We start from the raw sequence: 26229 nt of genomic DNA, 5'->3' as shown, positions 1-26229 counted from the left end.
GAGCAATATAAAAGGACTGCGCAAATATGAAAAAAGATTTCTTTTCTCCTTTCTGGCAACCTCTTCCCCTTTCTTTAGTCTATTTTATTTTGTTTTTCTTTCCAGGAACAACTAACTCTTTAGTTAGGGGCCGTTGAAGCCCTAAATCATGATTGTAAACTAGTTATGACTTTCCATTAGTTTTGTTTACCTATTGGATGAGAACCTAATTTCTATTTCTACATCGATGAGTTCTTTGCATATTTTCTTTGGTGCGCAACTTAGATTGCATGTTTAGGGTTCTATTGCTAAGAATGATCATTGCTTGTGCCTTGTTACGAGGCTTCCTTTGAAAGTTCTAGAGTAGTAAATTGTCTATAAGGAAAATGATTAGGTCCTATCCTTAGGTTATTGAGACGTGAAGTACTTGAGATGCTTTGTGATATCTCGTTTTTCTATTGCATAATAATTTCTTTATGTTAAAGAGTTGCGTCAACCTAGATTGCATTTTAGAAAATAGGTTAGGTATAGAGCGTCTCTTACCTAGAATACAAGTAAGGAAAAATAATAGGTTAATTCAGGTGTTGGTTTAACTTGAGCCTCTTCATCCATAAATAAATGTAATTAGGTTGAACATGAATAGTTTGCATGATTGATTGGTGGTGGATGCAAATCCCCTAACTTGTTTACACTTTGATTTTCAAAACCCTGAATCAAACCCCTTTTTATTATTTTCAGAGTCATTTAGTATTTCGTTTTTATTTAATTATTTCGTTGATCATTACTTCTTCAAAAATCGCCAAAGTTTGACAATAGTTAGTTTGTTGTGTCTAGAGTCTGTCTATAAATTTTCGTGACATTTAAAATAGTTTAGAGTCGTTCTGCTAGTCAGATCTTTCTAACTGGACAATTTAGGTTTTATTTTGTTTTGAGTCTTAGATTAGTGATTATACCACAATCTCTTGCGGGAACAATCCCTAACTACCCATACTACTTTTGACATTCTTGTAGGGTCAAGTTATAGGCCTTTTTGTGCATCCATTTAGGTGGATTGAAATAGCTTATCAATAAGGCCAACAACAGAGATGGACTTCTCCGACGACATGAACGACCAAGGTTCCACCATGGCCATGGATGTAGACGACATCGACGCACTCGATATCTTTGACAGCGATGCGCCATCATAAAGAATAAGCTCGCCGACCTTGAATTCTTCAACTCCTTCCCAGACGGTTTCGACGAGATCGACATGACGAACTTAGCCAACTAGGTGTTGCCACCATGTAATGCTCTTATTTTTATTTTGATGTGATTCTTGGGTTTCTTAACTGTGATTTGAAATTGCTAATCTAGTGATGATTGTATTTATGGTAGGGAAGGAAATGGGTATCGTGGGTCTTTCATTGGAGAGAAATTTTCTGGGTGTTTTGACTTTGGGTTTGCGTTTTGCAAGGTAGGGGAAGACTAGGATGTGTTTGGGAGGAAATATGTTGAAATATGAAACCGCTATGTTGGTCGAAAGCTTCGAGATCCTAGCCTTCAACTTCCCACCGATCTACGCAAAATCGCTTCTGATTCCGGCGATCGTCCTCCTTGGAGGGCTCAAGATTGGACGTCTCTCCCTACTCTACATATCAGCTTCAACTTCGGTTGGAGTGTTTCAGTTTTTAAGGTTTAAGGTCGGGTTCGAAGGGAGCGAGTCCATGGAGCAGGCTAAGTCGATCGGCTCCGTGGCGATTGGTGATGGTCTGATAACCATGCCATCAACGAGGTGAGAAAAAGAGAGGAGAGAAAGAGAGGTCTGGGAGTGACATCAAGGGTTAGTATAGGAAATTCATCCAAAGTGAGGGTTAAAGGTTGAAAAGTGGTGACAAGTCAGCTTGTGACGTCACGATTTGAGTAAATTTGAGATTTGGACGTAGATGATGAAAATTAAAAGTCCAGGGATGATCGTGATTAAAAAAAATCATAGACCAAACTTATGTTTGACCCAAAATTGGAATGAGTAAACGGAATTTAGTCCTTAAAAATTTGACATTATTTAGAGTATTATATCATCATCATCATCAGCAAAAAGTTTTATTGACTCCTAATATGCTCACTAAAGCTCCCTCATTTTTATTATTATTAAATGACCTATGTGTCCTCATATAAAACGGATTAACTTTTTAATAAGAAAAAAGGAGTTATGCTCCCGAAACCTAGCAGCCTCTGTGCGGTGCTCTAATTGTGGAGATCGGCGCCGGTCTCCTCTCTAAGTGGAGGTTCTTTCTCCACATCAGGTTGTTGGCCCACATCCCTCCAACATCGATGTCTCTCGATGACAACCCATAAAAGCCAACTACTGGTGGCTTTACCTGGAATCTCTCACCGACTCGATCTGGGCCAGATCGAAAATAGGAGGGCTTGGAATTATGGGATAAGGATCCGACCGAGGAGAGGGCGACTCAAACCTCCTAATGACTGGAAAACTCGATGGTCTGGGCTTGACGGTCTTCTGATAAACCCTTGGCAGATCGCTTGCTTATGGTGACCAAAACAGAGCATCATGGCTCGCTGCACTTCCGATTGCAGATGTGGGGGCCGGGACCCGGATCCAATTAATGGCGGCGCGAATCTTTGCGCTCCAATCTGTGGGAGTGGCAGAGATAGTCTTCGTGCGTCGTTTTGCAGATGCATTGATGGAAGAAAGGCAGGCCTTGGTGACTTTAGAGCATGCCGGCAAGGTGACCGAAGGTGAGAAGATGGCGGTGTCTGTTGCGTTTGGCAAGGGTGCAGCAAGTTGGGTGCCCAGATCATAGTGGAAACCCAAAAGGATTCGACGGCCCAAATCAGAGATGCAACGCTCTGGCAATTGGGTGTCCATATCATTTGGGTGGCCCAAATCAGAACAGGGGCCTTCTGATGTGCTTGGGGTGTCCAAAGCAGGTGGAAATGCTTGTTGGATTTGGGCCCTATTGTGGCCTAAGATGATGAGCCCGGGTACTTTAGGATTTCGTATTTGGGACCTCAGAGGATTGTTTCAACTAATTATACTCTTGTTGATCATAGGCTATACTAGCTTGTCTATTTACTTTCTAGACTTTGCCTGATTACTATGCACTAGTTTTCATAGTTCTTAGGCTAGCTTTTGAATAAGTGAGCACTGGTTGTATAATAAGTGGTGCTAGCATATCACGTCCTAAATTTGTCCATGGTAGGGCAAGGGAATGTATGTATCCGTGCCATTCTGGCTTGAGTATGAATGAAATTGTTGTTTGGTTCAAAAAAAAATGTGTCATATAAAATGAGTGTTATAGACAATAAATTATTGAGAAAAAAAATATATTATTTATCTCTCTCAAAAGCTTAATAATAATAGAAACACAATATTCTTATTATTTATTTTGAATTTCAAATCTCATTTCCCACTTTTCATTTTCTCGTTCATGACAGATTTTAAAAACAAAAATTAAATGAAAATGCATTCAAAATTACTTGGTGAATTATACAAGAAGATCAAAAACTCTGATGCAAGAGACAAATAGATTAGACAAAGGTATTTCTTATCAATGTAACAAGACGAAGTGGTGTTAGTTAAGTGGTTAGAGCACCCACTACCTATGTACCAAGTCATGGGTTCAAGTCATAATGGGAGCAGGAGTGAAACCCTTTGATCATCTTTTGAGAAAAAAAAAAAAAAAAGTGTAACAAGATGAAGAAAAGATGGATAAAATTGACTTAATGCGTGGTTGAACACATATATGGCGAAAGATTAATTCGACATTACTTCTTTAGCGGGAAAAAAGAGAGTATAGGAACTACGTTCGATCAGTAGACTAAACCACCTTCTTCATTTCATATTTATCTACCTTCCTATCCTCAAATGTATTTATCGTATTATTGGTTTTCCATATTCTACAGGTCTTTGCATGTGACTTGTGTACTTGCAATTCGTAAAGTACTTTTGAAGACTTGTGGTTGGTTTATCCATTATTGCAAGATTCTCATCTGTATTTCAAGTTTTCAACAAGCTTACCAACATTTAGGTGGGCAGAGATTTTTTCTTCAAGTCTTTAAGCCACATAAATTAGGTAGGGGCTTTATATGTGTATACAAAGCTAGCTTTTCCCTTGGGTAACTTGCACATGAAAATGGAACCCCCACCATCACCGATCATCACTGATGATGTAGCCCATCAATTCTTCCCCTTCTTCAAAGTTTACAAAGATGGTCGTGTAGAGAGGTTCATGCCTTCTGAGAAACATCCTCCCTGTGATGACCCGAGCTCCAGTGTCCGGTCTAAAGATGTCGTCATCTCCTCCGAACCGGTTGTCTCGGCCCGGGTTTTCATGCCCCGAATACCCAACAACCCGGAAAAGAAGCTCCCTCTCGTGGTTTACATTCACGGTGGCGGGTTCTCAATAGCCTCCGCTTTCCACTCGGGTTACCACAAATACGTGTCCTCCCTTGTCGCCAAAGCCAACGTCATCGCCGTCTCCGTCGACTACCGGCTTGCCCCGGAGCACCCAATACCCGCATGCTACGACGACTCGTGGGCTGTACTCAAATGGGTGGCTTCCCATGCAAATGGGGATGGCCCTGATCCATGGCTGAACTGCCATGCAGATTTGGGTAGGGTCTTTTTCGCGGGTGACAGTGCCGGGGCGAATATTTCCCACAACATGACATCTCGGGTCGGGTCAACTGGGTTACCGGGAGTGAGGATAGTAGGAGTCGCTTTGGTGCATCCTTACTTTGGTGGTACGGAAGATGATAAAATGTGGTTGTACATGTGTCCGGAGAATGGCGGGTTGGATGATCCGAGGCTGAAACCGGCCGTAGAGGATCTGAGAAAGCTAGACTGTGAGAGGGTTTTGGTGTTTGTGGCCGGGAAAGACCATTTGAGGGAGAGAGGGACTTGTTATGTTGAGGCTTTGAAGGGAAGTGGGTGGAAAGGGACGGTGGAGATTGTAGAGCATGAGGAGGAGAGGCATGTCTTCCATCTGATGAAGCCTGAATCTGAGAAAGCTGTGGATTTGATGAATAGGTTGGTCTCCTTCATCAATCAAGCAGAGTAGTCAAAATTGTATTGAACATGTTGGAGCAAATTAAGACTCATTGGGAAAATGTTGATCAAGTTTGTCTCTTTGGACTTCTTCTTTTAAATTATGTAACTAAACGAAATTACATAATTCGTCTTCCCTTGATTTTGTAAGTTGAGTATGATATTTCTCATTTTTCACTTTAAGTTGTAATGTCTGCATCAGTACACTCAGCTAAATTTTTCAGTTCATTTCTATCAAAAGACACAATCAATTTTTATAACGTATTAGATTTTGAATTTTTCTTAGGACTTCAAGTGACGGATTTCAAAATCAAGTTCAAACTAAACAAGTCTTAACCCTCACTCAAGAGAGCACAAGTTGGAAACTTGTTGAAGTTTTTTTCTTTTCTTGCTTAATATTAAAATGAAATTCATTAAATAGAAGAGAAATTGTTACAAATAATTTATACAATTCTGAGTCGTTATTGGTTACTTATAACACAAGTCAGACTAGCAAGCCTAAACATATCTTTCTAAGAAAGCCACACAACTTCATAAAGTTTCAAGGGACGCAAATGTTGAACATTAGCGATAATATTTTTCAAAATAAAAAACAGTGTTAATATAGTAATAAGTTAATGAAAATATAAAAATATGCAAGTAAGGTAATATTTTTCATATTATTACCTTTCTCATATTATTACCTTTCTGAAGTTTCTTCTAGATTACGATACAAGGACATCTCCTCCTTTGTTGGTTCTGAGTAGAAATTAGGTTGCTCAACACTCAACCAATCACTAGTGCAGACTAGTGCCTCAACTATTTGGGGAGTCAGTGAACTCCTAAAGGGATCAACCCTTTTTCTCAAGCTAAAATGTATTCTCGATCACTTGCCACAGTAGAGCAAGGAGTTGCAAAAATGTCTTTTGCAAGCTTCGAAAGAATAGGATATGCAGATGAATTGACTCTCCACCGTTGTGAAACATCAAAGCCTTTAATTAAAAGATCGGCATATCCATCAGCGAGGTACTTGTCAACCTCATTGGATATCATTTCATGAAAGTTCATTTTCAAGTCTTGTTTTTTACATGAGATCAGCAAGTATCTCAGCTCGTCCATCTTCTAATCATGCCCTTGTCACAAGTGTGAATGTGTGATTGTGTTTGCATTGGATCACTATTCCATTATTGAAATGAGCCTACTCAAACTCGAGCTTGAAAAGATTAAATCAAGCCACATCGAACTCAAACTCAAAACAAATAGAGGCTAGAGCCAAGCTCTGCCGCTCTACCACCCTGTCGCTAAAACCACATATTCCCATTCCACTTCAATCTGCCATATCACAACTTACATTTCGAGTGTCAAAAACTCATAGAAAGACAGCTAGTTCAGTACCAAGAAAATTAGTTGAATCAAAACCACCAAAGACGAGTCGTTGAATCTACTGCTCCGCATAAATCCACACCACACTAACCCAGTAAAACATTCTTGCCAAAAAAAAAAATAACCCAGTAAAACATTCTCAACCAATCCCTCACCCACCACCAACACCACTCTCTCTAAGATTTCTGCCATGGCCGCCGCCGGCGATCACTCCGACGTCGAACACGTCTTCCGCTTCTTCCGCGTCCACAAAGACGGCACCATCCACCGAACCCATCCCTCCTTCGACAAAATCCCAGCCGTCGACGACCTCACCACCGGCGTCCGATCCAAAGACGTCACCATCTCCACCGACCCACCAGTCTCAGCCCGCATCTTCGTCCCCAAATCCGCCGACCCGGCCCGAAAGCTCCCCCTCCTCTTCTACGTCCACGGCGGCGGCTTCTGCATGCAGTCCGCCTTCTCCTCCACCTACCACGGCTACGTCTCCACCATCTGCTCTTCCGCCGACGTCATTGCCGTCTCGGTCGAGTACGGACTCTTCCCGACCCGGCCCATACCCGCTTGCTACGAGGACTCCTGGGCCGCTCTCCAATGGGTCGCGGCTCACGCTAACGGAACCGGGTCGGATCAATGGCTGAACGAGTACGCCGACTTGAACCGCGTGTTCATCGCCGGGGACAGCGCGGGAGGGAACATAACACACACTCTGGTGTCCCTGGTCGGGTCGGTCGGGTTACCCGGAGTGAAAGTGGTTGGGGCGATTCTGGCGCATCCCTACTTCGGCGGGACCGACGATGATAAGATGTGGCTGTATATAAACAAGGAGAATGAAGGGTTGCAGGATAGGAGGTTGAAGCCGGCCGCGGAGGATCTGGGGCGGCTCGGGTGTGAGAAGGTGTTGGTGTTTGTGGCGGAGAAGGACCATTTGAACAGAGTGGGGAGGAGCTACGTGGAGGAGCTGAAGAAGAGTGGGTGGAAAGGGAGTGTGGAGATGAAGGAGAATAAAGGGAAGGACCATTGCTTTCATTTGCGAGAAACCAAGGATGAACAGGCTGTGGATTTGTTGAAGACAGTATGTTCTTTCATTAATTCATAGGTTGATTTCAGAGTTGTAAGCATTATATATGTACTACTGTCTTTCTTCCCCCTGACAAAATAAGAAGGATTTATAAGAGATTAGGGACATACTACTTCTTCATGCTCATCTACTTTTAGCATCCAAAGCATGTTTGAATCGATTCAAACTTCAGATCGAGTTGTAATCGATCGGTAACTTGAACTTATGTTTATTCATGGAGAACTTAAATTCGAGTAGTGATAGATCATTTTTGACTTCTTTTAACTGGTATTGTATGCTACTAATTTCGTGTTAAAACCCTAAGAATGCCAATCGCTTCTCCATGGCAAGCAAGGTAAGTTGCTCGAGGGACTGTGGGATCTTGGCCGAGGCATTGTAGTAGACTCACTGCATAATATACACAACTATATTGTAGTAGACTCACTATATAATGTGGTCATGGAATCCTGGTGCAAACTTAAGTAAACAGCTTGTTTACATCAAAATGATTCTGTGAAATATCTAATTTAATTAGTGGGAGAATGTAAAACTTTATGAACTAGATATTTTACATTGTTATACAGTTCATGAGATAAGATGTTTTTAGGATTTCATTTTTAACACGTGAATTATATAAATCAGTTGTAATTGAAAAGATTTCTAAAATGCAAATCTGCTTATGAATTCAAATTCAGAAAGTATGGTTATCAATTTTAATCCTTATGAGACAAGAATTTGTAAGTTATTACTTGATAGTTTCTTGAGGGAATGAACTGTCTTAACTGTTTTGTTTTGTTTTTTTTTGTATAAAATGATTGAAACGCTTGCATTGATCCCTACTAGAACATCAATCCTCTCATATATTTTGTCCCATCAAATAACTGAGAGACTAACGGTGCATCTAGGAGAAGCTCAATGGATAATGGCACTGCACCTTGTTAGATTTCCTTATCCCTTCTAATTCAAGAACTGGTTCATAGAATATATATGTGTTTCTTGTATTACAAGTTAATTGAAATATCAATATTTAATACTTTACTGTGTTTAAACACATGTTCATAAACTGTAAGTTTTCCAACAGGGAACAGTGGCAGAGCTAACATATGTCACAATCTAGCGGTTCGGGTTGGATCTATAGGGTTACTTAGAGTTAAAGTTGCGGGAATGATTATGGTACACCTGTTTGAGCCCAAAAGTATTTTTGGCAATATCCTTTAAGAGGGTTGAGCATAGCGGGCCGATACTTGCGACCCAAAAATAAGTCTAGTTGGTTTCGAGTTACAGCTTCGCCCATTCCAGAGTCCATAAGGAAAACGAGTCCTCATAGTATTCAAGTAGCAGAGACTGATTAGGAATCTTCAATCAATAATCTTTCTACGGCAAGGAGCAGCCGAAACCCTAGGTATAAATACTAGGTTTCAAGGGTAAACAACACACAGCTCTTCAATCAACTAATCGCACAGATTATCAAAGTCTCTCCGGAGCAAACCTACCTCCAACCTAGTTGAAACCAGCGAAGCAAGGATAACGCCCTCGCAACCCAGTGAAGCAAGGATAACGCCCTCGCAACCCAGCGAACCTAAAGTCACACTTTAGCAAAACCCGTGCTTTCTCCTACTTCCCAATGATTGCTCTGCTTAACCTACAACATTAAGTATTGACTCGGTGACGCAAGAGATCACACCACAAGTCCTTACCTGTAAGGCAAAAGTCCTTTTCAGAAAGGCATAGAAAAGAACCTGGTGACGAGGTTGGTGCTCTCCTCGTCCACAGTGTTTGGTTAAGAAGTCAGGTCAATGGACGCCCCCACAACTACACCGCACTGTGTTGGCACGCTCACGCAACTCAAATTGCTAACCAGACTGGTTTCCGAGCCAAACAACACCCATTCTTTGGTGGGTCGAAGAAGGATGACAAAATGTGGTTGTACATGTGTCCGGACAATGGCGGGGTGCAGGATAGGAGGCTGAACCGCCTCTAGAGGATTTTGCAAGGTTCGGTGTGAGAGGGTATTGATAGTTTTGGCTGAAAAAGATGATTTGAGACATTTAGGTCAATGTTATGTTGAGGATCTTAAAATGAGTGAATGGAGTGAGAGTGTTGAAGTAGTGAGGAATTATTCTATGGTTCCAGACTACCACGTGGCACTGCCATGTGGTGGTCCAAGCCAATAACATCACTCGAATTTCGTGGGACCATGCAGGGGTGAAAAAATAAATGATAAATTAAATTAAAAGACCAATAAGAAACAAACACCAATCGTATGAGCCAATACCATTAATCCTGACCACCATGTGTACTATAGTCCAGGACCACCTAATAATTTCCCTGAAGTAGTGGAGCATGAGGATGAGGCCCATGACTTTCACTTGTCCCGATGCTGAGAAGGTTGTCGACCTGATCAACAAATTTGATTGCTTTATCAACCAATTGATAGTGATTGTTGTATTACCTTAGAACCAAAGAAATAGTTATAGTCTAGTACCATTTAGTCCACTGTTATAGCGCTTATTTTTCAATGAAACAATCTACGAACTAGTTGTTATATATTTTTAGTTGTAAAGTTATAATATTATCGTTTGTTTATTAAAGTTTTTACCATAAAAAATAATAGTTGTAACTAACGGGAGAGCTATTAATGAGGATTTTCTTGTTAAACTCACTTTTTGATCACATTTCCACAAATCAACCGTTAAATATTTAGATATTCATGTGTAGATCATTTGTGCATATTTTCAACCAAATTGAAAATCGTTATAACATTTATAATCGTGATTTATCATTTATGAACATAAACGGTTCAACTTTGACAGATTTAGTTCGTTCATTGATTTGATCATCTAGTTCCGTATCTTAACGATTAGCAATTAGGAAGAAAATTTTATAAGTGATCTACTCATGCATGCACAGGCCCGGCCTTGGGAAATTCAAGGCTCGGGGCGAAGAATAAAATTGGGCCTTTTATATATAAAAAAAAATTTAATGTTTCATATTGATGAAAAAAATTATGATACAACGGTGGGGACGTAAGACCAATACCCCGAAAAATAAAGATTACATCACTTTATATCAATCAAATCTCATCTAAAATGACTTCTTCTTGCATTTTTAGATGCAAAGTCATCAATTATGTGCTCAACCTCAACATTTTTCAACATATTCTTTTCAATACTCAAGATTGCTAAACCATTCAACCTATCTTGAGTCATCGTTGTCCGCAAATAAGATTTTAATAACTTTAATTTTGAAAAACTTCTTTCCGCAGATGCTACTGTAACAGGTACAGTCAATAAAATCCTATAAGCAACCAAAATATTTGGAAACATATCCTTTTTTTTTTGCAAACTCCATAATTTTAATGGAATTCCATGGTTTTCCTGTTTCATATGCTTCATTTGGTAGCATTTCCTGCAATATTTGTAACTCAGAAAGCAAATATTTTGCATCAATATCAGACACCTCACCATGTTTCAAAGTAAGTTCAAGTTTCAAACAACAATTTTTCAGTTCTTCATCATCTAATGAAACCAACCGTGATGCATCAAATAAGAAGCCAAATACATATTCAAAACTTTCCATTTGTTCAAATCTACTCTTCAATTGAGAAAGAGCCATATCAACTAAGACAAGAAAGTAATCAGTTCTAAAATCTTCTTGAGCTGATTGTTGTTCTCTGTCTGTATCAGGAATCTCATCAAAATGTCTCTTTCTTATAACCCTACGCTTCACAGGAAATACAGACTCAATTCCCATTTCATTTGCAATTTCTTTAGCATCAATTATAGCATAATTAAATCCATCTTCTCTATATTTTTCAAAAAATGATATCAACCCTTTTAAACTTTTAATAGCAACATCAAGAATCATATCTCCAGCCTGCAAATTTTTGCTTACCATGTTTATTTTGTGCAAAATATCATGCTATATAACCAAACTTAAAATGAAATCAAAACTTGAAAATTCACCATCTAATAATTTCCCAACTTCCCAACTCAAATGATTATCATATGCATCACCAACTTCAGCAAGTTTGATTAAAGCTTCTTTTATTTTGGGAAATTGACTTTTTATTGCTTTCACACTTTCAATACGACTTTCCCACCGTGTAGCCGACAAAGATTTCAAAGTTAATTCATCTACATATTCAAGTAAAACGTTCCATCGCTTTGTTGAATTAGCAAACACATTGTAAATGGCCTGACATGCTCCAAAAAAAGATTTTCCTTTTAGACAAGAGTTTGCCATATCACAAAGAACTAAATTAAGAGAGTGACAACCGCATGGCATATAAAAAGCTCTAGGATTTATGTCAAGTAACCTTTTCTGAACACCTTGGTGTTTTCCTCTCATATTGGAACCATTATCATAACCTTGTCCCCTCACATCATCAATATCTAAATCAAGAGAGCTTAGAGCAGCTTGTAGTTCATTAAAAAGACCCAAACCCGATGTATCTTCCACATTTAAAAACTCCAAAAAATACTCTTCTACTTTTATTGGGCAACTTGCAACATCTACACATCTTATTATCAAAGTCATTTGCTCTTTGTGACTAGCATCAGGGGTGCAATCAAGAATCACATAAAAATATTTAGCCTCTTTAATCTTCTTTATAATCGCACTCTTGACACTTGATGCCAACATAGCTATCAATTCATTTTGTATTTTATGACTAAGATAATGATAATGAATATTTTTATTTTGAATGAGTCGAAAATGATGCTTCATTATTGGATCAAACTCTCCTATTGATTCAAGAAAGCCTAAGAAATTTCCATTTGAATCCTCATAGATTTTTTCATTTGTTCCAGGAAAGGCTATATTATTCATAGCAAGACGTTTAATAACACTAATTACCCTAACCATGACTTCTTTCCAATGCTCTGTATCTTTCTTGATTGCTCTTGTAATTCTTTATCAATTGTTTGATTTGTGCTCAATCTCACTCGTAGCTCATTCCAAGCTCTAAGGTTAGAGAGGTGTTCACGACTCTTTTCATGTTGTTTAAGCTTATCCCCCAAATGTTTCCAATCATTAATTCCTTCATTTGCTAATTGACTCCTAGAATGAGCTTTTCTTACAACTTTACAACAAAAACAAAATACTTTATCCAAATCTTTTGAGTAAACCAACCATTTTCTATCGGAAAGTTCACCATTACTCATCTTTTGAGAAAAATAATCCAAAGAGGACCCCCTATTTAGATTATCCTTAGGAAAAACAATATTGGTTTCTCTAATAGGACCTTTTTCAACAAGCAGATCTCTCATTTTTCCATCTAAACTATCCCAAACTCTAAGATCATATATATTCAAAGGCATTGTACATTCTAAAGGTTCACTCACACGATTTATTTCAATATTCTCACTTTCAAGCACATTTGTTTTTTCCATATTTTTTGTTTGATCAATTTCATGTTCACCTATATCTTCAACTCCTTCGGCTACCTCATTTTCATTTTCACCTATATCTTCAACTCTTTCCGCTACCTCATTTTCGTTCTCACCTATATCTTGAACTCCTTCAGTTACCTCATTTTCACCTTGATTATCCGAATAAACACCTCTTTTCTTAAAAAACTTATCTAAAGAACCTCTTTGGGAGCTTATAAAATCTTCTTGCTGTTTTTTTCTTTTTCTTTTTTCACTACCAGAAGCATATTTCTTAGGAAACATTACTCTAATAAAAAACAAAAGGACAAATATCAATCGAACAATAGAACCTGGATGTGAGAAATCTAATACGTTGTCTACGCAAACCGCCCTCCTTGAGTCCTTGACTTTGTTCCCAGTTTCACACCAATGACACCACAATGCTGTAAACAATTGAAAAGAAAAATCAAAACCCATAGCCGGTGCACAAAATTCCATTGCTAAAGTTCAGTTAAACAAAATAGTATCATATTTCTAACCTGAATCACTTGATTTACGACTTTCCTTCTCACATCATTGTGGTGGTCTGGGTGAGTGATACAATTGGTCTGATAAAGCACTAAACTGGAATTCTGGAAAACAAAGGAAGTTAGACATTGAATCAAACACACACATAAAAGCAATCAAGAACTGCACCATTCCAATCCTCATCTTCAATTTCCTAAGCAACCAAACAAGAAAAAAAAGAACAAGAAGTGAAAATCGGAGAGTGAGGTATTACCGAATCAGGATCGTTGCGGAACAAGAACAACTGCACGGATCGCTTGACAAATTCGTCCCAGGAAGTAACATACACCAATTATATAGATAAAAAATTGGAAAGAGCTATGGTTAGCTTCCAGTTCCAAGTATAAGAAACAAAGCCCAAGATTTGTGATTTGTGAACAAGTAAAACAACGAGATTGAGAGGTTGAGAGACGAAGATTGAGACTGAGAGAGAGTCAGAGAGAGACTGAGATTTAGATTGAGGAATTGCTAGCCTATTTATAGAGAGATTATGGAGAAGATGAATTGTCTTCTCCATAAATTGGTAACGGGTATATTGCTCGATTTCCTCCATGATTAATGAGACTTGGGAGCTGTGAATTGAGAGGAAGAAGAGAAGAATTAGAAGATGAAGAGTTAAAGAGAGATTTTGCCGAAGAGAAACGATGTCAGATGCGCGACTTTCCTGGGCCAGGGCCGGGCCTGTGCATGCATAAACATCTAACAGTTGATTTGGGGTAATGTAATCGAAAAGTAAATCTCTCAAACCGTTGATTAGAAAGTCTTTATGAAGTCCTCATTTTAGTGGTCCTCATTACAAGCTCTCTCGTAACTAATGCTTTGATTTATAAAAATTTAATTTTTTTTTAGTAAAATATCTCTGTACAGTATCAAGATTATCACCAAATGTAATTTTTGATATTCTAAATTTTTTTATGATTGTGTTCAAACTCTGGTTAGCCAGTTTAGTATTTCCATCACAAACCAACATGATTATACATAGAGGCCTATTAATTTAAAGTTCAGGTGTTGCTAAAAAATAACTTGACATCCATAATCAAATGTGACGGTTCTTTTAAATTTTTACATTAAATAGGTTGACACAATTCAACACTAACACAGTTTGGTGCTGCAAATTTTTGATATAAGTAAATTACTACAAACCCAAAATTAAATTATTCAATTTGCTGATGAAAACTGCCACTCCTAAGTCCTGATCACCAACCTAATAGCCTTCTTCACTTCTCACAAGAAAGTTAGCACATCTATATAAGTACCAACCGATCAAAAAGGAAAAAATGGAACTTAAAATTCAAACTTGGGAGTTGGGAAAGGTAGTCCACCAATTTATCATACAGACTCAAATGTTAAAACATTAATGAAGACCATGCAAAAGTTACCAGAAAAGGAAAAGGACCTGCAGATTGCAGAACCTGGAGATTTACGAGCATATTTTTTTTACTATTTACTTAGAAAACTCTCTTTGTTTTCAGCTTTCCTATCACCTAGGGGAGAATTTCACAAATGGTCACTCAATTATGACTCATTCGACACTTTGGTCACTCAATTTTCAAATATATCACTTTAGTCGCTCAACCTATTACTCTGTCAATCACTTTAGTCACCGAATATGCATTTTGTCTCACTTTAATCACTTCTCCCAAACATTCCAATTTAGACTTTCAAATTTTCACAATTGGTTGGATGAAAATATCCTTGATATTGTGGCAAATAAAGTTTTTTTTAATGAAAAAAATTAATGGAGTGATTAAAGTGAATAACAAAGTTAAAGTTGAGTGACTAAAGTGATATATTTAAAAAATGAGTGATCAAAGTGTCGAACAGATAAAAGTTGAATGACCATTTGTGATATTCTTTCATCACTTATTAACTACCAGCATTACACAGATCTAAGAACCCTAGCCGCAAACCCTGTAGCTCCTCCGATGCAATCTCTTCGTCTTCCTCTCTTTCACTTCCATCACCACACCACTTCACCACTAAGCCCTACAAGACCCTTCTTCCAAATCCGCCTCCACACTCGTTCCCAAGCCTCATCTAATCATCATCCATCGCAAATGACACAACCCATCAAAAACGACACTGTCACTCACGAGTTCCACTTCTTCCGTGTATACGAATCGATCCAGCTGGGTCGAGAAATTCCACCAAACCCATAAAATCCCCGGAAACTCCCTGTCCTCTTCCACGTCCACGTCGGCGGCTTCTCCTTCGAATCCACATTCTCCCCTCACATACACAACTACGTTCGGACTCTATCCTCCGAGGCTGACGTCATCACCATCTCGGTTGACTACAGGTTGGCACTGGAGCACCCGATCCTGGCCTGCTATGACGATTCATGGGTCGCGATGAAATGGGTCGCGGATCATCATAAGGGAAATGGACCCGAGCCCTAGTTGAACAATTATGCCGACTTTGACCGGGTCTTTGTCGTCGGGGACAGCGTCGGAGGAAACATTTCACATGATCTGGTGGTTCGGGTAGTGTCGTTGGGTTTACCCGAAGTGAAAGTAGTCGAGGCGGTTCTGGTGCATCCATATTTTTGGTGGGACTGATGATGATACCATGTGGCTGTACATGTGTCGCGATAACAATGGGTTGCAGGATAGGAGGTTGAGACCGAGTGTAAAGGATCTGAGAAGGCTTGGGTGTAAGAGGGTGTTGGTGTTTGTTGCTGAGAAGGATCATTTGAATGGTGTGGGTAAGAATTATGTGGAGGAATTGAAGAAGAGTGGGTGGCAAGGGAGTGTGGAGATTGTAGAGAACGAAGGAGCTTGAATGTTCCAAGTATTGATTTACCACACTTTCAGTATTTTCAAACATTGTTGTTAGTGGTTAAGGGTGTTGAGGGGTTAGAGTGCCTAGTACCTAGGATCCAAGTCCTGGGTTCGAGTCACCATGGGGGTAAGAGTGAAATCCTTTTATCATCTTAAAAAAAAGAAAAAAAAAAGAAAAAAGGATGTTGAGGGGTTGGATCGAGTCGAGTTTAATCGTTTAAGTCGTGTCAATTTGTTAATGTGTTGAATTCTATCAAATTAATAAATGAGACGAAAATATCTCTAGGGAACCGCCCAAGGTCGTTTTCTCTCTGTTCTCTCTCCTAAAAACCCTAGCCTCTCTTATCGTTTCTTTGGCTTTTTCTCGTCCTGCTGCGCCACGGCGCTGGTGCAGGCCTCTAGCCTCGTCGGGGTCCGTTGAGTGTGGCTAGATGGAAGCTTGATGTTTCTGGTGGTCGGGGTGGAAGGCTGAGAGGGTTCAATCGAGTCTTCTTTCAGTTAAAGGTGGTATCTACACGGTAGGGGGTTCGCGGTGGATGGTGATGGCTGGGCTTGTGGTTGAGATGCTCTCCGGATCTTATTTATGGGTGTGTCACTGGATTCGATCGGATCCGGTTGCAATTCCATTGATGATTGGTGGTGGCCTCGTTTCGGACCTTGGAGCACAGTATTCGACGGCGGCGCTAGCTGAGATCGTCCTTCTGGTGGGCGACAGAGGGTTTGGGGAGGCGACGGAGGGATAGGAGTTGAACTGGTTTCTGGTTTCTCAATCAATCACTAGTGCAAACTAGTGCCTCAACCTTTTGAAGAGTCAGTGAACTCCTAAAGGGATCGACCATTTTGCTCAAGCTAAAATGCATTGTCACTTGACATAGTAGAGCAAGGAATTGCAAACTTGAAAAGAGTAGGATATACAGATGAATTGGCCTTTCACCATTGTAAAACATCAAAGCCTTCGATTAAAAGATTGACATATCTATTAGTGAGGTACTTATCAACCTCGTTGGATATCATTTCATGTAATTTTCAAGTTGAGATCAGCAAGTATCTTAGCCTGTGCATCTTCCATTCATGTCTCTGTCACACTAATGACTTTGTGTTTGCATTGGATCACTAATTCACTATTCCATTATTGAAATGAGCCGACTCAAACTCGAACTTGAAAGATTTAATCAAGCCAACTCGAACTCGAACTCGAACTCAAAACAAATAGTTGAAGCTTACAGGCTAGAGCCAAGCTCTGCCGCTCTACCACCTGTCGCTAAAAGCACATATTCCCATTCCACTTCCTCGATCTGCCATATCACACCAAGTGTGTCAAAAACTCATGGAAAGACACTACCACGAAAATTAGTTCAATCCAAAACCAAAGACAAGTAGTTGAATCTCCGCATAAATCCGCACCACACTAACCCAGTAAAACATTCTCCATCTATCACTCACCCACCACCAACACCACTCTCTCTACCATTTCTTCAATGGCCGCTGCCGGCGATCACTCCGACGTCGAACACGTCTTCCGCTTCTTCCGCGTCCACAAAGACGGCACCATCCACCGAACCCATCCCTCCTTCGACAAAATCCCAGCCGCCGACGACCTCACCACCGGCGTCCGCTCCAAAGACGTCACCATCTCCACCGACCCACCAGTCTCCGCCCGCATCTTCGTCCCCAAATCCGCCGACCCGACCCGAAAACTCCCCCTCCTCTTCTACGTCCACGGCGGCGGCTTCTGCATGCAGTCCGCCTTCTCCTCCAGATACCACGGCTACGTCTCCAGCATCTGCTCTTCCGCCGACGTCATCGCCGTCTCGGTCGAGTACGGACTCTTCCCGACCCGGCCCATACCCGCTTGCTACGAGGACTCCTGGGCCGCTCTCCAATGGGTCGCGGCTCACGCGAACGGCACCGGGTCGGATCAATGGCTAAACGAGTACGCCGACTTGAACCGCGTGTTCATCGGCGGGGAAAGCGCGGGAGGGAACATAACACATACTCTGGTGTCCCGGGTCGGATCCATCGGGTTACCCGGAGTGAAAGTGGTGGGGGCGATTCTATCGCATCCCTACTTCGGCGGGACCGATGATGATAAGATGTGGCTTTACATGAACAAGGAGAATGGAGGGTTGCAGGATAGGAGGCTGAAGCCGTCCGCGGAGGATCTGAGGCGGCTCGGGTGTGAGAAGGTGTTGGTGTTTGTGGCGGAGAAGGATCATTTGAACGGAGTGGGGAAGAGCTATGTGGAGGAGCTGAAGAAGAGTGGGTGGAAGGGGAGTGTGGAGATGAAGGAGAATAAGGGGAAGGACCATTGCTTTCATTTGCATGACACAAAGGATGAGCAGGCTGTGGATTTGCTGAAGACAGTGTGTTCTTTCATTAATTCATAGGTTGATTTCAGAGTTGTAAGCATTATATATGTACTACTGTCTTTGTTCCCCTCGACAAAATTTATAAGAGATTGGGGACATACTACTTCATGCTCATCTACTTCTAGCTAGCAACCAAATCATATATGTTTGAATCGATTCAAACTTTTGATCGAGTTGTAATCGATCGGTAGTATGCTACTAATTTCGTGTAGTGATAGATCATTTTTGACTTCTTTTAACTAGTATTGTATGCTACTAATTTCGTGTCAAAACCCTAAGAAGTAAGAATGCCAATCGCCAATCGCCAATCGCTTCTCCATGGCAAGCAAGGTAAGTTGCTCGAGGGACTCTGGGATCTTGGCCGAGGCATTGTAGCAGACTCACCTCACTAGTCACTACATAATATACTCAACTATATGATAGTGGACTCGCTACAGTGTGGTTATGAAATCCTGGTGCACACTTAAGTAAACAATTTGTTTACTCTGGGATCAGTGGGAGAATGTAAACCATTTTTTTTCTTGAATAAGAATGTAAAACTATATGAACCGGATGTTTTACATTGTTATGTAGTTCATGAGATAAGATGTTTAGGACTTCATTTTTAACACGTGGATTATATAAATCAGTTGTAATCGAAAAGATTTATAAAATGCAAATCTGCTTATGAATTCAAATTCAAAAAGTATGGTTTATCAACATTAATCCTTATGAGACAAGAATATGGAACTATGGAAGTTACAAAAAAAACAGAAAGAAAAAAACCCTAGAGAGCCGCCTCTGCGTTTGTTCGAAAAAATCAGATCTTGTGGCGGCATCATCGGACGGGTCAGAGTGGACTCAATGTCCGGTGATGGATATTCACAGAATAAAACCAGTCGAAGTGGTTGCTGTGTGGTGGTGTTTGTGTTGTCCAAATCATGACTTGGCTCTATCAGGTTAGGTGGCTGGCGGGTAGAGTTGGTGTCGTCCTCTACCCGTGGGCTCAGGTCTCACACTTTTTTTATTTTATGGTTTATAGCTATTTATTTTTAATTAAACGTGGCATTATGCCGACAATAAGTCCCTATAGGGACTTATAATAGGGCGATGTGGGCTTAGTCCCGGCATGCACATTCAATGTGCCTTGTTTGGCCTAGAGAGGTGGCGAACCATTTTCAAATGGATGCAACCTCCTAATGGCAGGATAAAATGGAGTGTCGCTGGAATTGTTTCCTTGCGGCAACATAGTGGGAAAGGTGCACTATTTGTAATGATGCTTCTTCGTGATAAAGTAATCTTTCCGTTATGTCACCGCTTTGTCAAAGCAAATGGAGTAGCCAGTTGTGCACTCTTTTCTAATTGGTGTTTGGTAGAATACATAGATTTAGTGGAGAGTCTTGGTATTATTTCAGGACGTTCTCTTTATGCTTATTGTAATCTAGGGTTCAGGCTCTATGTCCCCTCCTTGTATTCTGCAGTTTCATTAATCAAGACTTGAGGGCAGCCGCACTAGCACCACTTCAAATATATATATATATATATATATATATATATATGGAAGTTACTTGACGGAAGGAATTTCCTTAACTATTTTTCTAGTTCTAACTATTTTTCTAGTATAAAAGAACATCAACCCTGCATTGATCCCTACTAGAACATCAACCCTCTCCTATATTGAGTCTCATCAAATAACTGAGAGATTAAGGGTGCATCTAGAGATGCTCAATGAATAATGGCACTTCACCTTGAGAAGGAAAGTTAATTGAAAATAACATTCTTGAACCGGTTCATTGAAAATATATGTGTTTCTTGTATTGCAAGTTAATTGAAATATCAATCTTTATGTTTGACACAATTACTGTCTTTAAACACATGTTTATAAACTGAAGTTTTCCAACAGAGGACAGTGGTGGAGCGAACATATGTCACAGTCTAGCGGTTCGGGTTGGATCTATGGGGTTACTTAGAGTTAAAGCTGCGGGAATGATTATGGTACACCCATTCTTTGGTGGGTCGGAGAAGAGAATGATGACAGAATGTGGTTGTACATCTGTTCGGAGAATGGTGGGGTGCATGATAGGAGGCTGAACCGCCTCCAGAGGATTTTGTAAGGCTCGGTGTGAGAGGGTTTGATATTTTTGGCTGAAAAAAGATGATTTGAGACATGTAGGTCAATGTTATGTTGAGGATCTTAAAAAGAGTGAATGGAGTGGGAGTGTTGAAGTAGTGGAGCATGAGGATGAGGCCTATGACTTTCACTTGTCCCCTGCTGAGAAGGCTGTCGACCTGATCAACAAATTTGATTGCTTTATCAACTAATTGATTGTGATTGTTGCATTACCTTATAACTAAAGAAATAGTTATAGACTAGAAAAGTGGCCCGCGCTTTGCTGCGGGATTTATTGGAAGAGTAATTGTATCTATACATAAGAATATTGTTGATTTGATAACATTATATAGCACAATGTTTGTATGAAGTAATGTTCTAATTGAATCTCCATCTCATTCCGGTGTAACTGTCTTTACATACGTTTTGAGCTCAAGTACACCTTACCAACTTCCATTTGAGGTCAGGCACAATTTTTCCATTACAATAAATGAATTCAAGTGGAGGGTTACAATGTGTCACTGGGCCTATAACTGATTATGTAATATCAATGAGTTGGTGACAAAGTCCAACTGCAAACAGAAGATGATCATACTGGATGTTCTTTGACTTTGTGCAAGGCTAGTACCTCGGATTACTGCACATGTAAATGACTCTAAGGATATTGAGCAAATTACTTCATACAAACATTATCCAGAGCAAATTACTCTTTGCATATGATATTCCTGTAGCAAAATGCAGATGACAAAATTTGTGAAGTTTTCAACCATTCTCAATTAACTGTCTATTGTAGACTTTTAAATTAAAAGTACAGTAAGGTAGCAAATTGAAGAAGAAATTCAGAAGTATGATTGCAAATTCATTGCTGTAGTTGATTTGGTTTTGAAATACGAAGAATATATGTGGTCAAAGATTGGAGAAGTGAAGAGAATGTCTTGGATTGTATAAATATGTGATCAGCTAGTTAGTAGCTTGTCATACTTGCGTTTAATGTCTTAGAACCTATTGCTTAATGTGTTTGGTTGATCGAATGAAAGCTTAGTACAAATTGTGTTCAAAAATGCTACCAAAAAAATAAAAGATGGATTTTAAAATGGAAAAAAGAGAGCGACAAATTTTTGAAGCTCACACCAAATAACATAGTTCATATCCTTGATCAACTACCAAAGGTTGGAATAAACATGCAGAAACGAATAAAAGGGTACCTTAGTGCTACCATAGGCAGTCAGGTTTAACAGTGAGTAAACGAAGGTAAAGAAGTGTATATCAGGGCAAAGAACTGATATAAGCAGTGGAGTAGATGTATTTCATTGGCTACACCTGTTTTATAACTTGATTGTGACTGAAATATTATGGCTAGCTTTGTCAATGTGTTTCACAGATCTGGAGCAAGAAAAAAAAAAGTGTGAAATGAATTTAATTCAATTTTTAGTTATTATGTAAAGCAAATTGAATACTAACATTTTGGGCAGAAAATATTGAAAATAGTTTTCCATCTATGCACAAAGGAATGATAATTTGTGTGACTGTGAAGAACTAAACTTTGATAAATGTTCAAGCTAAAGTAAGGAAGGCAATGTTTTTTTTTGATAAGTAAGGAAGGCAATGTTGGCTATATAAGATATGATTATGTTATATAATGCTCGTGTTGGAGTTAAATTTACTGTTTATCGCATACGTATGTTTGTGCTGTTTGATTCATGGTAATATCAATGGGATAATATTGTGCTGAAAACTCTAGTTTACTGAACCCAGAAAAATGATGCAAGTACTACTCTACAGAAAACAATTGAAATGAAAAAAAAAGAGTTGCAATCTGAAAATTTCTTTTTTAACAAAAACTGAATGAAAGCTATAATTGAATAAAAAGTGGAAGAACGAATATATAGCATTTACCTTGCTAATTGCAAAGTTTGAGGAAAGTTTATCTTTTTGATCGCTGAAATTGATGATATCTCTGTGCTACCTTGCAGTAACTAAAGAGGATTTGTGGAGAACTGAAAATATTGTGCATGATAACTAATTAAAAGTTGATATTATGCATAAATTAAATTTACAGTATTAGTTAAAAGTGAAAATCTAAGGTGATTTCACAGTCGAGAGGCTTATGGTGTATATAAGGATCGATTAAGAGTTTCTATAATCTTGCTAAGCTAGAACTTTAGAGTGAACAACAAATTAATTTTAGGATGAAGCTGGAAAGTTAGAACTATAGGTAAAGAGAATAATATTTGCATTGAAGACATACCTGAATATAATAGTATCGGAAGGTATAAATTTCTTGCTACTTCAGGCAGATCTGAGAGAGAAGGAAAGTCAGCAATATCAATATGTTGGTCACAAAATGCAGTGTGTTCTTATCAAGAGAAAAAGGTAAAGGAACATATTACGGTTCTTCAAAGGGAATTAGACTAACCAATATTAATATTGCAGTGGCTTTAGCAAATGAATGTAGCAGCTAAAAAGTTGTTGTGAATGCAGCTGCTAGATTAATTTGCTGGATTGTGCCAACTTGTGATGGTTGCTTGAGGAATTTGTGCAAGTGCAGCTTCATCAAAGCTGATAGTGGTCCTTGAAAGTCACAATCAGATAAATAGTTCAGCATATATAGGAAAGTCACATCAGGAGATCAAGAATATTTTACCTTAAGCTGTGGACAGTTGGTTTTACTTGATATTCTGGCGTAACTGATTCTTACTATGTGCCACTGTCGAGAACCGATCCATTCAAACCAGTCAGCTAAACTTTGTTGGAACTCATTTATAGCCCTAACTAAATTTTGCTGGCTAGCTTGGATGCATAGGTTTTCGATTGTAGGAGATAGTACTATTGGTGAAAGTAATGATTCGAAGGATTGAACATTTAGTTTTATCCTGACCAAGTGTGAGTCTTTAGTTACCTGCAAAAGTAGGAGCATGTTTAAGATCTATTCGCATTTTTATTAAAAAGAGCATCAAAGGTATCAACATGATAATAGCATGTTCAACTGCTAATATTATCAATTTTATCAGTAGTTATAAAACGTTAGAATCTCTATCAGTAGTGATCAAAGTTGAAACTAATATCAGTTGAAAGATAAGACAACAAAACAGAGAATCAGTTATGAATTGCTCAAACACCAGATTAAGACAGAAGAGAAAGTGGACTAATGATTAGCTGTATGAACTGGTTGCCTGTGCTATTAGACATTTATGTACAATATGAGTTATATGGTAGTTTATCAAATTGAGTATGATAAAGTTCGGATATATCTATGAAATGAAACTAAAAAAAGGACATACTGAATTCAAGGAAATTAGGTTAAACTGTGTTGCTATTCGTTGCACCAAATGAAAAGCTCACCAAGTTTTGATGACAAATGTAATCTTCTAGGGAGAAACTGCGGTTATTCAACACGGAAAGCACTGGATATAATCCTAGAAACAAATGTAGAAAAGCAAACAATTAATAAGAGATCATTTTGTTTTGTTAAGTAAATATAACTGGTGAATCTATTTGTGTAGAAGAAAAAGAAGCAATTGAGAATGAACTACCTATAGCAGGAATGTTACAATTTTATTGGTTGGCTTGATTAGTTTTAATCAAGATTTTCCCCTCTCTCTTCTCCTTCTTTTCTCTCTTTCGCTGTCCTCAAATATGCTGTGAAGCTTCAAAATCTACAGATGTTCCAGATGAATTAGCTGTTAGACAGTGCCAGAACCACTTTTCAATCCGGATGACTAAAACAAAAGCAATGTTCAGATACAGAAGAGAACATTTCAAGATCACAAAGCAAATTCATGAAATCAAGTAAACTACCATCTAATCCAATAGTCCTTAACCAAAACCCCAAATCAGAATTCTTTCAAAAAAACCACAAATTCTTTCATTCTCCGTTTTTCTTGATTACTTCTCTTATCAGAGAACACAAAAACACACCCATAGAGAACATGCAGAGCCTATTCTCTGCAATCCTCTCCCTCTCTTTCACTCTATCAACAACAGAAACACAAAGCTCAACCAAAACGAAAAGAGAGAAAGAAAAGATCGTGTCTATCAGCGCGCTTGAGAAAACAGATTACATGAAACCCAGAAATTTAACTCATCACCAAAACCCAATCTTTCAACCCGAACCGAATTTGACGAACTGTGAATCCAAAGAAAACCCAACAAAGAAACCCTAAATCGAAGAAAAACAGACACTCAATCATGACATGCAGAATTGATAGAGAGGCAGCGTCAACATCATAACTAAAATTACCCGCAAATCGATTGCAGCTGATATTGCCAAAAGTCGTCAGAAGCGGATGCGCAATTCTCAGCACCACTTCCTTCACTATCTCCCTCTCTGTGGAGTGAAGTAGCAAAGACACGATAGCACTGAGAAGCAACCCAGGTGTCGGAGGAAGAAACAACACGCACTGAACAACACCCCAGGTGTCGAAGCAAGAAACAGCACGCAGGGGTAAAATGGAGTTTTCGTTCATTACCGGCTCGGCTCCAGCCGGCACTGTTCATAAGCCGATGAACAGTGCGTTGAGAATTAGTATATAGTAAACTAGTACCATTTAGTCCACTGTTATAGTGCTTATCTTTTGGTGAAAGGTCATCAGTTTGATGGACAGACTAGTTGTTATATATTTTCAGTTGTACAGTTATAATACTATTGTTTGTTTATTGAAGTTTTTACCATAAAAAATATATAGTTGTAACTAACGGGAGAGATTTTAATGAAGATTTTCTTATGAGACCCACCTTTTGATCATATTGTCACAAATCAACCGTTAGATGTTTGAATATTTATGGGTAAATCATTTATGCAAATTTTCAACTAAATTGAAAATCGTTATGACATTCATAATTGTGATTTATCATTTATGAACATAAACGGTTCAAGTTTGACAGATTTAGTTCGTTCATTGATTTGATCTAGTTCGATATCTTAACGATTAGCAATTTGGAAGAAAATTTTCATAAGTGATCTATTCATGCATACATAAACATCTAACAGTTGATTTGGGGTAATATAATCGAAAAGTGGATCTCTCAAACCGTTGATTAGAAAGTCTTTATGAAGTCCTCATTTTAGTGGTCTTCATTAGAAACTCTCACGTAACTAATGCTTTGATTTATAAAATTTAATTATTTTCGGTAAACTATCTTTGTACTGTATCAAGATTATCACCAAATGTAGATTATGATTCTGTGTTCAAACTCTGGTTAGCCAGTTTAGTATTTCTATCACAAACCAACATGATTATGCATAGAGGCCTATTAATTTAAAGTTCAGGTGTTGCTAAAAAATAACTTGACACCCATAATCAAATGTGACGGTTCTTTTAAACTTTTTTTTTTTTTTTTTTAAAGAGGATCAAAGGATTTCACTCCTACCCCCAACGGTTCTTTTAAACTTTTACATTAAATAGGTTGACACAATTCGACACTAACGCAGTTTGGTGCTGCAAATTTTGATACAAGTAAATTACTACAGACCCAAAATTAAATTATTCAGTTTGCTGATGAAAACTGCCACTCCTAAGTCCTGATCGCCAAACCTAATAGCCTTCTTCACTTCTCTCAAGAAAGTTAGCACATCTATATAAGTACCAAACTACCAACCGATCA

The 26229-nt window shown here is 38.9% G+C and overlaps 4 protein-coding genes, 1 long non-coding RNA gene and 1 pseudogene across 13 annotated transcripts; 4 read left to right on the top strand and 2 right to left on the bottom strand.

Moving 5' to 3' along the window:
• The first annotated feature begins 4051 nt into the window (after positions 1-4051).
• LOC133738452 (2-hydroxyisoflavanone dehydratase-like) lies at positions 4052-5254 on the top strand. Its single transcript, XM_062166003.1, has one exon. The coding sequence runs from the start codon at positions 4107-4109 to the stop codon at positions 5037-5039; it is 933 nt and encodes a 310-aa protein (XP_062021987.1). The 5' UTR covers positions 4052-4106; the 3' UTR covers positions 5040-5254.
• Positions 5255-6246: 992 nt separating this feature from the next.
• On the top strand, positions 6247-7726 carry LOC133738197 (2-hydroxyisoflavanone dehydratase-like). The gene is made up of 2 exons (XM_062165660.1): positions 6247-6494; positions 6529-7726. Exon 2 carries the CDS (start codon positions 6579-6581, stop codon positions 7485-7487), a length of 909 nt encoding a protein of 302 aa, XP_062021644.1. The 5' UTR covers positions 6247-6494; positions 6529-6578; the 3' UTR covers positions 7488-7726.
• A 4575-nt stretch (positions 7727-12301) lies between these two features.
• On the bottom strand, positions 12302-13123 carry LOC133737211 (uncharacterized). The gene has a single exon (XM_062164818.1). It carries the CDS (start codon positions 13121-13123, stop codon positions 12302-12304), a length of 822 nt encoding a protein of 273 aa, XP_062020802.1.
• A 2429-nt stretch (positions 13124-15552) lies between these two features.
• On the top strand, positions 15553-16168 carry LOC133737210 (probable carboxylesterase 12; annotated as a pseudogene).
• Positions 16169-17395: 1227 nt separating this feature from the next.
• On the top strand, positions 17396-18650 carry LOC133738038 (2-hydroxyisoflavanone dehydratase-like). Its single transcript, XM_062165474.1, has one exon. It carries the CDS (start codon positions 17646-17648, stop codon positions 18552-18554), a length of 909 nt encoding a protein of 302 aa, XP_062021458.1. The 5' UTR covers positions 17396-17645; the 3' UTR covers positions 18555-18650.
• Positions 18651-20943: 2293 nt separating this feature from the next.
• Positions 20944-25050, bottom strand: LOC133741044 (uncharacterized). Of its 9 annotated transcripts, none has more exons than XR_009861573.1 (9): positions 24866-25050; positions 24159-24281; positions 23968-24041; positions 23270-23524; positions 23042-23196; positions 22874-22924; positions 22522-22622; positions 21831-22008; positions 20944-21262 (listed from the first exon to the last, which is right to left on the bottom strand). It is a non-coding gene; the product is annotated as an uncharacterized LOC133741044 (long non-coding RNA). The 9 variants fall into 9 exon arrangements; XR_009861570.1 differs by having other exon boundaries at positions 20944-21350; positions 24866-25049; XR_009861575.1 differs by having other exon boundaries at positions 20944-22008; positions 23296-23524.
• Between the last annotated feature and the right edge of the window lie 1179 nt (positions 25051-26229).

This window comes from Rosa rugosa, chromosome 3 (assembly GCF_958449725.1).
Source record: "Rosa rugosa chromosome 3, drRosRugo1.1, whole genome shotgun sequence".
NCBI classification, from domain to species: domain Eukaryota; kingdom Viridiplantae; phylum Streptophyta; class Magnoliopsida; order Rosales; family Rosaceae; genus Rosa; species Rosa rugosa.
This window is presented reverse-complemented; position numbering and strand designations above follow the sequence as displayed.